Source organism: Mustela lutreola, chromosome 11 (genome assembly GCF_030435805.1).
Source record: "Mustela lutreola isolate mMusLut2 chromosome 11, mMusLut2.pri, whole genome shotgun sequence".
NCBI lineage: Eukaryota > Metazoa > Chordata > Mammalia > Carnivora > Mustelidae > Mustela > Mustela lutreola.
The window spans coordinates 38,771,765-38,789,047 of record NC_081300.1 but is presented as its reverse complement, the minus strand read 5'-3'; the positions used below and the strand labels follow the sequence as shown (position 1 = coordinate 38,789,047).

Below are 17,283 nucleotides of genomic sequence, written 5' to 3'. Positions count from 1 at the left end.
CAGTGTTCTTACAGAAGAACGGTTATTAGACCATCTGAACATGGCTAAGGACTCATGGGCACACAAAGCTCCTCTCTTCACTCCCTTCCTGGCCCACCCCATGCCCTGCCACCCAGTGAACAGTCAGCATACTCTCCAAGACATCAAGTTTAACAATCCCATTCCCAAAATACAACCATTCTTATGAATTAACAGAATACTTAAAGGGTGTTACTTTATCTCTCTACCTTTAACATATGTACACTTTTAAACATCTAGAAGACTAGATGTTTCAAGTAAGGATTTATTTGAAGTTTTCCCACGTTACACACAGCAGCACTGAAGGAACATTCTGACCTAGAACCTTCCAACTTCCCATCTCTATCAACCCAGGAGAAAGCATAAGTATCTGTAATGCTTAGAAGGGATTTTAACAATATCACTTCTTCTAGCTGTTCGCAGAACAATCTTTTCTCTAAATTTAAACACAGTGTACACAGTGTTTACTAACTACTTTCTCATAAACTGGAAACCTTTTTAACATCTAGAAGGATGAGATGTTGTAAATAGGACTCATTTGTCCTTTAAATGACATATACACCCTGAGTAAAACAAAATACAGACATATGGGACAATGGTTAATCCTGCCTAACTATAAACGTACTGGTAGTAAGCCCTTTTGTGCTTTCTTCTCCTTCCTCCCTGAACAAGCACAAATATAATACAATGTGTACTGCTCTGAGAGGCGGTATGATTATGTTTAAACTGATGGCTAAAATTCTTTAGATTTAAAGAAACAATGTGTAACATCAACAATATTTAAAGATATAACATTAGGTAAAATATAAAAATAGTATAAGCCCAGATCTTAATTGTGAGCAGTTGCCATACAAGTTCCCGTGGATAACAGCTCTATAAGATTAATGATATGAAAGCCAAGAAATTGAATTAATGGAAATATTATTGTTAAAAATTAATTTTGGGAAATGTAAAAATGCAGGCAATCATTCAAGCCCTACCAGAAATACATGGCATAAAATTCTGGCTTGAACCTCTAATACTACATCATAGTGCAACTTTCATTATTTTTGCATCACAGTATTATTTTGTTAAAATGAGTAGTTGTGTAATTTTAAGTTTTAGAAATACCACAGTTTTGATTATAATGTTTAGAAACTGAAAACATCCTAAACATTTGATAATAAAGGTCTAAAATTTCTCAATTATTAAAATTACATTGTAAAATATAAGATAATTTTGAATAAGTTTTTATCTAAGGAGAAACATGTCATCAATTACTGTATGCATATGAAAATACAGTTTTTAATTATAGCACAATGCCTGTTTATGCACAACAAAATATTAGCAGTGACCACATCTGGATAGTGAAGTCATAGATCAATATTTTCTTCTACTCATGAGTATATTCTAAACTCTGAGGCATGCCAATTAAATATTTGTGCTATTCACAAAGTGCCTTAAAGAAATGTTAGCTAATAGTTATGCGTAATGAATCCTACTAGATTTTTGAAGGGTTGTAAGAAAGAAAATAGGATCCCTTATTAGTAATTTCAGTGTAGTGTGGTAGTTAAAACTGACTGGAAATCATTTGAAGGGGGAATGCAGTTGAGCAATCTGAGTGAAAACAGAAAATCCTTTTAAGAAATCTTGCTTCAAAATGTAACAAGAAATGCAACTGTAGCTCTTTGAGAAAAATTTAAAAACAAAAACAAAACATTAAGCATTGGGAACAGAGAAGTGAAAGGTAAAAAGGAATAGAATAAGCCTAAAGGAATAAGAAAATAAACTGTAACTGTAAAAGCATACATTACTATTTTAGAAGTTGGAAACTGTGGAAGTATGAAATCTAAGGACCACCTCTTTTTTTCTATTCCATTTATAAAAATTTGAAAATCTAACTTAAACAGTGAAATTAGAAATTAGAAATAAGAGATATACAGAAGTTTAATAGAGCATTCTATATCATATCATAATAATTTCAAAATATTAATCCACTTGGATTATTTCTAGGGCCATTAAAATTTGTAAATTAACCTTAAGAAGAAACCTATATAACCTGGTACGACCAATCATGCGATGAAATGAAACAACTGTTCATGACAAATAGAATAATAATTCAAATAATTAAAAAATATAAAACACCAGAGTTATATTTTCAACTAAAGGGTTTTATCAAACTTTCAAGAAAAAGTTATTTAAATCCATATTAATTCCTCAGGTAATAAGAAAGGAAGAAAAGCTTCATAATTCATTTTTTAAAGCTAGTATAATCCTGATAAGAAAATCTATCAAATATAGCACAAATTAAGAACACTGGAATACAGACTAACTTATGAATATGGATGCAAAATCTTAAATAAAATACTTGCAAATCAAACTCAGCAGTAAATTAAAGGAACAATAAACCATAACCAAGCAGAGTCATCTCAAGAATTTAAAAAAGATTTAATATTAATATAATACATCACTTCAATAGATCAAATGAGAAACTCTTTAGAATCTTCACAGATGCTCACAAAGCAACATCTATTCCTGGTAAACAATTTTTATAACCTGCATATATTTTTTAAATCTTTAACATGATAATGAGCATATATTTGAAATCAATATTTAGACAACATTAAACACTTCTTTAAAATAAGAAATGAAATAAAGTCAATTTCAAAGAATTTTAAAATATTTTAGGAATATGCTACACTGAAATAGAAATATTATAATAAAAAAATTAGCAATATGTACTTTTGTATACATTATCACATTTTATCCATATTATTATATTGAATATATTATAATGAAAGAATTGCATTGTAGTTTGTAGTTTGGCTCTACCACTTAACAGCTTTGAGTCCATGAAGAATTTACTCTGCCTCTCTAGTTTCTTAGTTGGTTATAGTAATAATTATGCATATTATTAGTAATAATCATTGGCCTTTTTTTAAGAAATAAATTTCTTAAGAAGATTTTAAGGTAAACAATGAGTCAAAAAGAATTTGTGGAATGTTTTGTGGTATCAGAATTTATACGATATAGTACAGAGACCAATAAGGTAGTAATAAAACAAATTTCTGCTAACAAAATCAATATCTAAAAATGAAACCATAGGCATACATACAAAAGCTATTCACTTATTTACAATCCTTATCTACAATCTGATTTTTAAAAAAAGTTCTGTGTACCTGCCGCTGGTCAGTAAAATATGAAAATCACAAAGGATTTATAAATTTTTAAAAACCATTTTTATTATCTAATGAAATAACTGGATAAAATGAAATACAGATGGCTTTTTTTTAATATCACAAGAAGCTAAGAGTTGCTGAAGATGAAATTAAGTCCAAAAAAAATGCTGAACTATAGTAGCAGTAGACTTCAAAGAAAACACGAGATAAAAATTTATAGAAAATCTGTAATTCAACATTTAAAAATTATTTTATTTTGACACTTTTTAAGGTACTTAACCAATTTCAAGATGTTTTTTGACCTACAAAAGCTATTGTTTGTAGACATGAGAAGGAAAAATGTGTTTTCATAGATACAATTCCAACACAAATTAGAAAAGAGTATATGTTAATGAAGCAAAGACTAAATTGGAAGGATGATATGCCTTGAAATTTTAAAAAATCAGTTAGGTTGTATGTGCAATTAGGCAGAACAAATCTTTTACTTTTCTCTGGTGCTGGAAGTTTCAACTGCATACCAAAAAATAATGCGTGGAAGTGATGCACATCATTGCTTTTAATTGAGTGCTTAACATGCGCTCCTTAAAAACCTAGCTTAAAGGTTTTTATGATGAGCAAAATGCAGGAAAAAAATATATCTAAACTTCATCATGTTCTGTTCTTTCCCAGAAAATATGATAGTCCCCAAAAGATTACTATAACTGAAAAATATTACTAACATTATAACATATATTCATAATATCTCATTAAAAATAACATTTTTGTTAGGAAAGGCCATACTTGCCATTTTAGAGATGATCAAAGAGATAAAAAAATGATTGCTTGTAAGATTAGTGAATAAATTTTCCATTTTTTAAAAAAAATATTTATTTATTTATTTGACAGAGAGAGAGATCACAAGTAGGCAGAGAGGCAGGCAGAGAGGAAGGGAAGCAGGCTCCCCGCTGAGCAGAGAGCCCAATGCGGGGCTCGATCCCAGGACCCTGAGATCATGACCTGAGCCAAAGGCAGAGGCTTAACCCACTGAGGCTCCCAGGCACCCCAAATTTTCCATTTTTGAAGATATTTTATCAACAATGATATTCTTGGGGCATCCTGGGATCCAGGCCCGAATCGGGCACCGTGCTCAGCAAGCACCCTGCCTCTCCCTCTCCCATTCCCCCTGCTTATGTTCCCCCCTCACTGTGTCTCTCTCTGTCAAATAAATAAAATCTTTAAAAAAATGATATTCTTTAAGATGACAAATTTCAGCATGATTGAAAAATTGAGAACATAATTATTTCACAGCACTATATAATATTTTAAAATTTTTATTGGTTGTCCTATATTTCTCTGATGCTTATAGTAGTCCCTGGAAAGAAATAAAATGTAAGAAAGCTACAAGCATCATTTTAAATCTTCACAGATATTCTGAATATATGCACTATACACTCCATACCTCACAAAATTCTTTCCAAGCTCACAGTGATGTGTTTCCTTTTTTCCATTTATTCCTTCTTTTTTTTCTTTCCTTTCCTTCTTCCTTCCTCCAATCTTTCTTCTCCTTACTTCTTTCCTTCTTCCCTTTCTTCATTCCTTCTTTCCTCCCCTCTCTTCCCCTCCCTTCCCTTCTCCTCCCTTTTGCTCCCTTCCTCCTTTGGTTTCATTTATTCCCGGGATAACTCACCTATTCAAAAAGACTGAAATGCCTTTCCTTGAGTGCCTAATACGGCATTTCATTGAGTACCTAATAAAGGACAGAAACTGTGCATGTTACACAAAGGAAATAAAAATCACAATGCATCTCCTACCCTTAAAAACATTATAGTCTAAAAAAAAGTAGACAAGCAATCACTCACTTCAACAGTGTTGTAAGTACTGGTATGAATGTAAACAGAGAGTGCAATTAGAGGCCAAAGCGGACAGAATAAAGTGAGGAGACTGTTTTACCGATGATTTTACTCCTTCCAAGCTGAAGTTTAAAATGAAGAGGATTCATGGGGTGCCTAGGTGACTCAGCTGGTTAAGCATCTGATTCTTGATTTTGGCTCAGGTCATGATCTCAAGGTCCTGAGACCATCCCCTGCTGGGCTCCAGAAAGGTCTGCAGCCTGCTTAAGATTGATTCTCTCTCTCCCTCTTCCTCTGCCCCTCCCCTCACTGCTCACATGCATGTGCATGTGCTCTCTCTCTCTTAGAAAAATTAAATGAATAGGGGAGCCTGGGTGGCTCAGTGGGTTAAAGCCTCTGCCTTCAGCTCGGGTCATGATCCCAGGGTCCTGGGATCGAGCCCCACGTCGGGCTCTCTGCTCAGCAGGGAGCCTGCTTCCTCCTCTCTCTGACTGCCTCTCTGCCTATTTGTAACCTCTGATGTCAAATAAATAAATAAAATCTTTAAAAAAAAAAGAAAAATTAAATGAATGAATGAATAAATAAATAAATAAAAATGAGAGGATTCAGTCAGACCATGGTAGGACTGGAAAAATGAGTAATTGAATACCAACTTTATAGTCAGAGAGAACTGTATTTATGAAAAAAAAAATCAAAACAGAATAAAGAAAGCTCTTGGCACATTTCTGGCCTCTTGCAGGTAGCTAGAGAACAGAGTTAGAGGGAAAAGGGTAACTACAGAGAACCTGGTCAAAGAAACAAGAGAAAATTGAAGAGATACTTAGATTACTATCTATTTAAGATCAGTTTCTTCCAATTCATTGTTCCTATGTCATCCCCCTGGCACTTAGGCCCACTGTGTTTTAGTTTAGTGTTTTAAGCCTTGCCTTTTTCTGGATTCTTTTACATTGCATATGCAGCAGTGTAAGTCATGTCCATATTAAGTTAGGGACATATTCCCTATAGTGCATGAAAGAGAACAAAATGAAAACACTTGCAGGGAAACAAAATTTTGAAAATATCAAATCTAGCTCACTAAAAAAGCTTATAAAGGATATACTTTAGTAACAAGAAAAAATAATGTAATAAGCAAATAGAACTGTGCAAAAAGATTACAATGGGAAAAATATAATCAAACATTTATTATGTAAACTAATAAAACTTATCTTAATACAGGGATTATTAAATAAGATAGGCATAACATGATGGAAAGTAAACTACCTATCAAGAAAAAAATCACAAGATCCTCAAACTTCAAGAAGAAGTTAAAGATGTTATGATTTATAATCAGTAAATGAAATATCCATTCCAAAACTTCTAATAATTTATAGCTTAAAAATGTAAAAATCAAGTATGTCATAAGCAAAAACTTAATTCTAAACATTCTAAATTTAGTTTCATCTAAAACATGGTTACAAGTTATATAAAGCAGAAAACAACAACAACAAAAAAAATGGAAACAATAAGAAAGAAAGAAATTCACTATCACATTGAAACATTTTAATACAGTTCTCAGTAATTTTTATCAGAAAATAAATCAGAAATATAAAAGATTTAAATAGCAGAATTAGACAGTTTACAAAATGAACCTATTTAGGACTGCATCCCACTACCAGAGAAAAAAGAAAAAAGTTTTCCTAAATAAAATATTTATGCAAATTACCCAGGTAGTAGGACAAAAATTAAATCTTCATGAATTTTAAATAGTACCTACCATATAGACTACATTTACAAATAAATCAGAATTACATTAAAAATTTATTTTAAAAATTAACTTTAAAATTCAATGGAGATATGAGTTAATTTGTCTAAGACTAATCTCGGGTTGATTTTCCAGAGAGAGTTTGCCTTCTACAAAGTTCCAAGGAAGCTGCTTGAAGTTCAATTTAGAAAAACTACCCAAATAAGTGGACAGATAGATCATGTTTATGTTTAGGTATCCCCATCATAAAGATCTCACTTTTCCATCATACAATCCATAAATGAATATGATTCTAATCATAATTCCAATAAAACTTCTGAAGGAAATGAATAAGATAACACTGAAATTTATAGAGAAGAACAAAGGTCAAGAACAGCCTAAAACTCATAAAGAAAGGTAAGACTGAGGGATTCACCACAATAGATAATCAAAAATCATTAGAATCTTAGTAATACAGACATAAAGTGCTGAGGTAAAGATGGTTAAGTAAACCAAATAAATTTTTAAAAAGATGGAAAAGATACACAAAAATATGGAAGCCTCACATGTGACAGAGATGGCACTGAATATTAATATAGAAATATAATAACATATTGCAATGATTTGTTTTCTATTTAATAAAAAAAAATGTAATTGGAAGCTCAACTTCACACCATACCCATATATGAATTTCATATTGATTATGCTTCACATGTGGCAAATGAAATATGCATTCCTAAAATTCTAGATAGTTTCTTACTTTTAAACTTATAAATAAAAGATAGGAGAAAAATATCAGTTTTGAATATTTTAAACATAATTTCATCTAGAAGCATCATGAAATATGGAAAGCCAAATTTCAAAACATTTAGAATAAAATATCAGAGAATATTTTTTGACTTCAACATAAAAAAAAAAAATTCTTAAATTCAGAAAAGCACAAAGGTCGAAGGAAAGTATTATAACTTTGCTACATTAAAACTGAAGTTTTCCTTCATCAGAAGTTACCATAAAGAAATAAGACTGGATAAAAATATTTTTAATATATGTAACTTTAAAATATTTAGTATCAATAATATACAAGTTCTTACAAATTAAGTCAAAAAATAATCATGCAACAGATGGGGAAAAATAATGAGCAGCTTTTTCACAAAAAAAGGAAATATAAATGACCTCCAAAAAGCCACTAAAACATGCTTAGCCTCACTCTTAATTATGGATTAATTTTTTAAAAAATTTAATGAAACAGTTAAAGAGTATATAGATAGAAATATAATAGAAAGTGGCAATAAAAACATGTAGTTTTAATTCCAATGAATGCCAAATGGTATAGAATATATATTATTGCTTTGTACTATACTTTTATTTATTTTTACCATCTTATTATTCATTTTACTATTTACTATGAATAGTAAATATAGTGAATAAGTTGTGGGAGAACAAGAAGGCAGGAAAAATGAGTCATATGAGCAGGTCAGAGTGTTAACTATGCCCAAGAGGACTCAACCCCATTTTTGATTTAAAGACAAAGGGAACCACCAGCCTGGGATGCAAGCAGCCTCTGAAAGCTAAGAATGATCCCAGGCTGACAGCCACAAATGAAACAATGACTTCAGTTCTAAAAGCACAGAAACTGAGTCCTGCCAAAACTGAAATGAGCTTGACAACAGATTAATCCTAGAGTCTCCAGAAAGAAATGTAGGGTTGCTAATAGTTTGATTTCAGTTAAAAAAAAAAAAAAAACTTAAAAAAAAAAAAAAAAGACACAAAGCACAGGAACCAGCTAAGACATGATCCAGAGAAACCTTGAGATAAGAAATGGGTGTTGTTTCAAGCTGCTTAAATTCTGGTAATTTGTTGTGTAGTAAGAGAAGACCAACGTAGACAGATAATTGTTAAGTTTTAACAACTATGGCTTAAAACTAAAATCAGTATTTTTTCTATTTTTAAATTGGAAAACCCACCATTTTTGATAAATCTGATAGTTCCTTTGTTGATGACTTTGTTTCCTTCAGTACTTCAGTCACTGCTTCTTTGTTCTCCTCAATACTAACACTGACATTTTGTACCGCTGTAGAGTAGTGATGATATATATTGTCAAGTTTCTCTATCTCTCTCCTAAGAGGAAAAACATGGTTGGTTTTATCCACAATGAAAGGAAAATCATATTTAAAATTTTATGTAAATTAGTTTCTGACATAACAATGCAAATCAATGGAATTTACCTTTTCCTAAAATTTGTCCTATGCCAAAGTAACTTTTTAAAAGATCAAGAAGTAAATGGTGAGAAAAAATTCACCAGATGTATTTATGTTTCCAATGGGAAAAAATGAGGCAAAAGTGATTCCTAAATTATTTAAAATAAATCACCTTTTGATTTAATTTCAGGTGATAGAGATAAGCACCTTTGATTCAGAGGGTGGGCAGTACAGGGATGGGAAGGCAAAACAAAAGGAAGAGAAAAAAAAGAAGAGAGGTTGTAGAAGTGAAAAGACTGCATATTATTAAAGCCCTAGTTTACTGTTTTGTCTTTCTCAGTCTTAGAGGTAAAATGGAGGAAACTGCAGCTTAGGAAAACAATAGGTTCACTAAAAAATAAATTGCCAAGTATTTTGATCTTATGTGATCTTCCACAAAGAAAGCCAGAGCTAAACTGTGACCCACATAATCCTATATCCTATCCGGTAGGTAGCAAATACATATAAAAGATAGAAGCCACTTTAGATAAGGTGTTACAGTTTATATACACAAAAAGTATGGCAAGAAAATGACAAAGTTATCATTTCCACAAAACATCACTAAGAAATACAGATAACTCCACCTGGAAGTAGTCCAGGTTCTCTTGCACTAACCCTGATTTTAGGAGTGGAGTCAAACAAAACTGAAAGATACAACCTCATTAAGGAAATGAAAATTAAAACAATAAAAAATAAACAAAAGATTCTTCTTTACCCTTCCACGTCTGGAGAGTGTAGGTCTCCCTATCAGAATTCAAAAGCCAAGTAGATAACGAGAGATGGGGAACCTCAACATTCAAAATATATGTTTGATTATATTTCTTTCTTTTTTATTTTTTCCTTTAAAAAAATTTTTTTAACATATAATGTATGATTTGCTTCAGGGGTACAGATCTGTGAATCATCAGTCTTATGCAATTCACAGCGCTCACCATAGCACTTTTCTCAATAGTATCTATTTCCCCCAGTCCAGATAATGAACTACAGACTTTGACTAAGAAGTGGACAAGTGCCCAATGTCATTGAACTTAGGAACTAAGTATTATTTTAATTGTCTCCTCACTTCATTTCCTAAACTTGATGCCACCAATTCCTCAGCTTTTTAAGGATTTTTCGGGGTAGATTTTGCTACTAGTGCCCCTAGACATCAATTGTTCAGATTTTATCAATCTCCTATCTGCTAAATCAGAATAAATTTAGAAGATTAAAATGGGAAGAAGCATTCTACCTGTTAAGAGATACAATGTAAAGCTTCAAGATACTAAAGAGCATATGCTATATGAATGCTTCCATTCATATGGATTTCAAGAACAGGCAAAAAACTAAGTCTGGTGATAAAAGTCAGAATGAAGGGGGAGGAGTCAAGATGGCGGAGAAGTAGCAGGCTGAGACTACTTCAGCTAGCCAGAGATCAGCTAGATAGCTTATTTAAAGATTGCAAACACCTGCACATCCATCGACAGATCGAAGAGAAGAAGAACAGCAATTCTGGAAACAGAAAAACAACCACTTTCTGAAAGGTAGGACCGGCGGAGAAATGAATGCAAAGCGACAGGAAGATAGACCCCGGGGGGAGGGGCCGGCTCCCGGCAAGCAGCAGAGCAATGGAGCACAAAATCGGGACTTTTAAAAGTCTGTTCCACTGAGGGACATCGCTCCAAAAGCTAAACCAGGGCGAAACCCACGCGGGGTCAGCGTGGCCTCAGGTCCCGCAGGGTCACAGAAGGATCGGGGGTGTCTGAGTGTCGCAGAGCTTGCGGGTATTGGAAGGGGAAAGCCGGCTACAGAGACAGAGCCGACAGTAAGCTCGCAGCTCGGGGTTACCTTGAACCAGCTGCAGGCTCGGTGGGCTTGGAGCGTGGCCGGAGGTCAGGCAGACGGGAGTAACTGGGCGCTGTGCTCTGAGGGCGCACTAAGGAGTGGGGCCCCGGACTCTCGGCTCCTCCGGGCCAGAGACCAGGAGGCCGCCATTTGTATTCTCGTCCTCCAGAACTCTACGGAAAGCGCTCAGGGAACAAAAGCTCCTGAAAGCGAACCCGAGCGGATTACTCACCCCGGCCCCTGGTAAGGGCAGTGCAATTCCGCCTGGGGCAAAGACACTTGAGAATCACTACACCAGGCCCCTCCCCAAGAAGATCAACAAGAAATCCAGCAAAGACCAAGTTAACCTACCAAGGAGTGCGGTTTCAATACCAAGGAGAGCAGCAGAATTCCAGAGGAGGAGAAAGCAAAGCACGGAACTCATGGCTTTCTCCCTAAGATTTTTTTAGTCTTGCAGTGAATTTAATTTTTTTCTTTTTCATTTTTTTTCTCTTCTTCTGCTAATTTTTTTTAACTTTTACCCTTTTCTTTTTTAACGTTTTTTAACTAGTTTATCTAATATATATATTTTTTCTTTTTTATATTTTTCTCTTTTTTTAATTCTTTTCTTTTCTTTTTTTTTTCTTTCTTTATTTTTGAACCTCTTTTCATCCCCTTTCTCCCCCCTCACGATTTGGGATCTCTTCTGATTTGGTTAAAGCATATTTTCCTGGGGTTTTTGCCACCCTTTTAGTATTTTACTTGCTCCTTCATATACTCTTATCTGGACAAAATGACAAGACGGAAAAATTCACCCACCAAAAAAGAACAAGAGGCAGTACCAAAGGCAAGGGACCTCAACAATACAGACATTGGTAATATGTCAGATCTAGAGTTCAGAATGACAATTCTCAAGGTTCTAGACAGGCTCGAAAAATGCATGGAAGATATTAGAGAAACCCTCTCGGGAGATATAAAAGCCCTATCTGGAGAAACAAAAGAACTAAAATCTAACCAAGTTGAAATCAAAAAAGCTATTAATGAGGTGCAATAAAAAATGGAGGCTCTCACTGCTAGGATAAATGAGGCAGAAGAAAGAATTAGTGATATAGAAGACCAAATGACAGAGAATAAAGAAGCTGAGCAAAAGAGGGACAAACAGCAACTGGACCACGAGGGGAGAATTCGAGAGATAAGTGACACCATAAGACGAAACAACATTAGAATAATTGGGATTCCAGAAGAAGAAGAAAGAGAGAGGGGAGCAGAAGGTATACTGGAGAGAATTATTGGGGAGAATTTCCCCAATATGGCAAAGGGAATGAGCATCAAAATTCAGGAGGTTCAGAGAACGCCCCTCAAAATCAATAAGAATAGGCCCACACCCCGTCACCTAATAGTAAAATTTACAAGTCTCAGTGACAAAGAGAAAATCCTGAAAGCAGCCCGGGAAAAGAAGTCTGTAACATACAATGGTAAAAATATTACATTGGCAGCTGAATTATCCACAGAGACCTGGCAGGCCAGAAAGAGCTGGCATGATATTTTCAGAGCACTAAACGAGAAAAACATGCAGCCAAGAATACTATATCCAGCTAGGCTCTCATTGAAAATAGAAGGAGAGATTAAAAGCTTCCAGGACAAACAAAAACTGAAAGAATTTGCAAACACCAAACCAGCTCTAGAGGAAATATTGAAAGGGGTCCTCTAAGCAAAGAGAGAGCCTACAGGTGGTAGATCAGTAAGGAACAGAGACAATATACAGTAACAGCCACCTTACAGGCAATACAATGGCACTAAATTCATATCTCTCAATAGTTACCCTGAATGTTAATGGGCTAAATGCCCCAGTCAAAAGACACAGGGTATCAGAATGGATAAAAAACCAAAACCCGTCTATATGTTGCCTCCAAGAAACTCATTTTAAGCCCGAAGACACCTCCAGATTTAAAGTGAGGGGGTGGAAAAGAATTTACCATGCTAATGGACATCAGAAGAAAGCAGGAGTGGCAATCCTTATATCAGATCAATTAGATTTTAAGCCAAAGACTATAATAAGATATGAGGAAGGACACTATATCATACTCAAAGGGTCTGTCCAACAAGATTTTAAGCCAAAGACAATAATAAGAGATTAGAGGGAAGGACACTATATCATACTCAAAGGGTCTGTCCAACAAGAAGATCTAACAATTTTAAATATTTATGCCCCCAACGGTGGAGCAGCCAACTATATAAACCAATTAATAACAAAATCAAAGAAACATCAACAATAATACAATAATAGTAGGGGACTTTAACACTCCCCTCACTGAAATGGACAGATCATCCAAGGAAAAGATCAGCAAGGAAATAAAGGCCTTAAACGACACACTGGACCAGATGGACATCACAGATATATTCAAAACATTTCATCCCAAAGCAACAGAATACACATTCTTCTCTAGTGCACATGGGACATTCTCCAGAATAGATCACATCCTCAGTCCTAAATCAAGACTTAACTGGTATCAAAAGATTGGGATCATTCCCTGCATATTTTCAGACCACAATGCTCTGAAGCTAGAACTCAAACACAAGAGGTAATTTGGAAAGAACCCAAATACTTGGAGACTAAACAGCAAGCTTCTAAAGAATGAATGAGTCAACCAGGAAATTAAAGAAGAATTGAAAAAAATCATGGAAACAAATGATGATGAAAATACAATGGTTCAAAATCTGTGGGACACAATAAAGGCAGTCCTGAGAGGAAAATATATAACGGTACAAGCCTTTCTCAAGAAAATAAGAAAGGTCTCAGGTACACAACCTAACCCTACACCTAAAGGAGCTGGAGAAAGAACAAGAAAGAAACCCTAAGCCCAGCAGGAGAAGAGAAATCATAAAGATCAGCGCAGAAATCAATGAAATAGAAACCAAAAAAACAATAGAGCAAATCAACGAAACTAGGAGCTGGTTCTTTGAAAGAATTAATAAAATTGATAAACCCCTGGCCAGACTTATCAAAAAGAAAAGAGAAAGGACCCAAATAAATAAAATCATGAATGAAAGAGGAGAGATCACAACTAACACCAAAGAAATACAATCTATTTATAAGAACATACTATGAGCAACTCTACGCCAACAAATTTGACAATCTGGAAGAAATGGATGTATTCCTAGAAACATATAAACTACCACAACTGAACCAGGAAGAAGTAGAAAGCCTGAACAGACCCATAACCATTAAGGAGAGTGAAACAGTCATTAAAAATCTCCAAACAAACAAAAGCCCAGGGCCAGATGGCTTCCCGGGTGAATTCTACCAAACATTTAAAGAAGAACTAATTCCTATTCTCCTGAAACTGTTCCAAAAAATATAAATGGAAGGAAAACTTCCAAACTCATTCTATGAGGCCAGCATCACCTTGATCCCAAAACCAGAAGAGGATCCCATCAAAAAAGAGAGCTATAGACCAATATCCTTGATGAACACAGATGCGAAAATTCTCACCAAAATACTAGCCAATAGGATTCAACAGTACATTAAAAGGATTATTCACCACGACCAAGTGGGATTTATTCCAGGGCTGCAAGGTTGGTTCAACATCCGCAAATAAGTCAATGTGATACAACACATCAATAAAAGAAAGAACAAGAACCATATGATACTCTCAATAGATGCTGAAAAAGCATTTGACAAAGTACAGTATCCCTTGCTGATCAAAATTCTTCAAAGTGTAGGGATAGAGGGCACATACCTCAATATCATCAAAACCCACCGCAAATATCATTCTCAATGGAGAAAAACTGAAAGCTTTTCCGCTAAGGTCAGGAACACGACAGGGATGTCCATTATCACCACTGCTATTCACATAGTACTAGAAGTCCTAGCCTCAGCAATCAGACAACAAAAGGAAATTAAAGGCATCCACATCGGCAAAGAAGCAGTCAAATTATCACTCTTTGCAGATGATATGATACTATATGTGCGAAAACCCAAAAGACTCCACTCCAAAACTGCTAGAACTTATACAGGAATTCAGTAAAGTGTCAGGATATAAAATCAATGCACAGAAATCAGTTGCATTTCTCTACACCAACAACAAGACAGAAGAAAGAGAAATTAAGGAGTCATTCCCATTTACAATTGCACCCCAAACTATAAGATACCTAGGAATAAACCTAACCAAAGAGGCACAGAATCTATACTCAGAAAACTATAAAGTACTCATGAAAGAAATTGAGGAAGATGCAAAGAAATGGAAAAATGTTCCATGCTCCTGGATTGGAAGAATAAATATTGTGAAAATGTCTATGCTACCTAAAGCAATCTACACATTTAATGCAATTCCTATCAAAGTACCATCCATCTTTTTCAAAGAAATAGAACAAACAATCCTACGATTTATATGGAACCAGAAAAGGCCTCGAAGAGCCAAAGGGATATTGAAAAAGAAAGCCAACGTTGGTGGCATCACAATTCCGGACTTCAAGCTCTATTACAAAGCTGTCATCATCAAGACAGCATCGTACTGGCACAAAAACAGACACATAGATCAATGAACAGAATAGAGAGCCCATAAATAGACCCTCAACTCTATGGTCAACTAATCTTTGATAAAGCAGGAAAGAATGTCCAATGGAAAAAAAGACAGCCTCTTCATTAAATGGTGTTGGGAAAATTGGACAGCCACATGCAGGAGAAATGAAATTGGACCATTTCCTTACACCACACACGAAAACAGACTCAAAATGGATGAAGGACCTCATTGTGAGAAAGGAATCCATCAAAATCCTTGAGGAGAACACAGGCAGCAACCTCTTCGACCTCAGCCGCAGCAACATCTTCCTAGGAACATCACCAAAGGCAAGGGAAGCAAGGGCAAAAATGAACTATTGGGATTTCAAGATCAAAAGCTTTTGCACAGCAAAGGAAACAGTTAACAAAATCAAAAGACAACTGACAGAATGGGAGAAGATATTTGCAAACGCCATATCAGATAAAGGACTAGTGTCCAGAATCTATAAAGAACTTAGCAAACTCAACACCCAAAGAACAAATAATCCAATCAAGAAATGGGCAGAGGACATGAACAGACTTTTCTGCAAAGAAGACATCCAGATGGCCAACAGACACATGAAAAAGTGCTCCATATCACTCGGCATCAGGGAAATACAAATCAAAACCACAGTGAGATATCACCTCACGCCAGTCAGAATGGCTAAAATCAACAAGTCAGGAAATGACAGATGCTGGCGAGGATGCGGAGAAAGGGGAACCCTCCTACACTGTTGGTGGGAATGCAAGCTGGTGCAACCACTCTGGAAAACAGCATGGAGGTTCCTCAAAATGTTGAAAATAGAACTGCCCTATGACCCAGCAATTGCACTACTGGGTATTTACCCTAAAGATACAAACGTAGTGATCCAAAGGGGCACGTGTACCCAAATGTTTATAGCAGCAATGTCCACAATAGCCAAACTATGGAAGAACCTAGATGTCCATCAACAGATGAATGGATCTAGAAGATGTGGTATATATATACAATGGAATACTATGCAACCATCAAAAGAAATGAAATCTTGCCATTTGCGACAACGTGGATGGAACTAGAGGGTATCATGCTTAGCGAAATAAGTCAAGCAGAGAAAGACAACTATCATATGATCTCCCTGATATGAGGAAGTGGTGATGCAACACGGGGGCTTAAGTGGGTAGGAGAAGAATCAATGAAACAAGATGGGATTGGGGGGGGAGACAAACCATAAGTGACTCTTAATCTCACAAAACAAACTGAGGGTTGTTGGGGGAAGGGGGGTTGGGAGAAGGAGGGTGAGGTTATGGACATTGGGGAGGGTATGTGCTTTGGTGAGTGCTGTGAAGTGTGTAAACCTGGCGATTCACAGACCTGTACCCCTGGGGATAAAAATATATGTTTATAAAAAATAAAAAATTTAAAAAAAAGAATGAAGATGACCTCTTTGGGGAAGAAGGGGGCAGTGGTACAGACTGGGAAAGAGAACAAGAGAAATCTCCAGTATGCTGAAAGGCTTCTATACCTAAATTAGGGGCATGGTTACATGAATGAATACATATTTTAAAAATCATCAATGTGGGGCGCCTGGGTGGCTCAGTGGGTTAGACCCTCTGCCTTCGGCTCAGGTCATGGTCCCAGGGTTCTGGGATTGAGCCCCTCATCGGGCTCTCTGCTTGGCAGGGAGCCTGCTTCCTCCTCTCTCTCTGCCTGCCTCTCTGCCTACTTGTGATCTCTGTCAAATAAATAAATACAATCTTGAAAAAAAATCATTAATGTGTACACTTGATAGCATACATAATCATGTTTCTGCATGTGTATTAATACCCAACAATTAAAAAATCATGAAGAATAATAAACATATTTCTATAATTTTATATAACAAATCATTTATAACTCCTCTAATGCTTACAGTAGAATTTTAGAAAATATACTTGATCCTGGAGTCCTGGGACAGATCCCCACATCTGACCCCCTGCTCAGCAGGAAGTCTACTTCTCCCTC

At 35.3% G+C, this 17,283-nt stretch overlaps 1 protein-coding gene across 2 annotated transcripts in view; it reads right to left on the bottom strand.

Annotated features, from left to right (window-relative positions):
* Window positions 1-17,283, bottom strand: part of CCDC178 (coiled-coil domain containing 178) — a 442,908-nt gene that overhangs the window by 332,460 nt on the left and 93,165 nt on the right. For both annotated transcript variants that reach the window (XM_059140259.1, XM_059140258.1), the window contains one exon: window positions 8,690-8,843. In XM_059140259.1, the coding sequence (XP_058996242.1) occupies window positions 8,690-8,843 (154 nt within the window). The remainder of the gene's footprint in view (window positions 1-8,689; window positions 8,844-17,283) is intronic.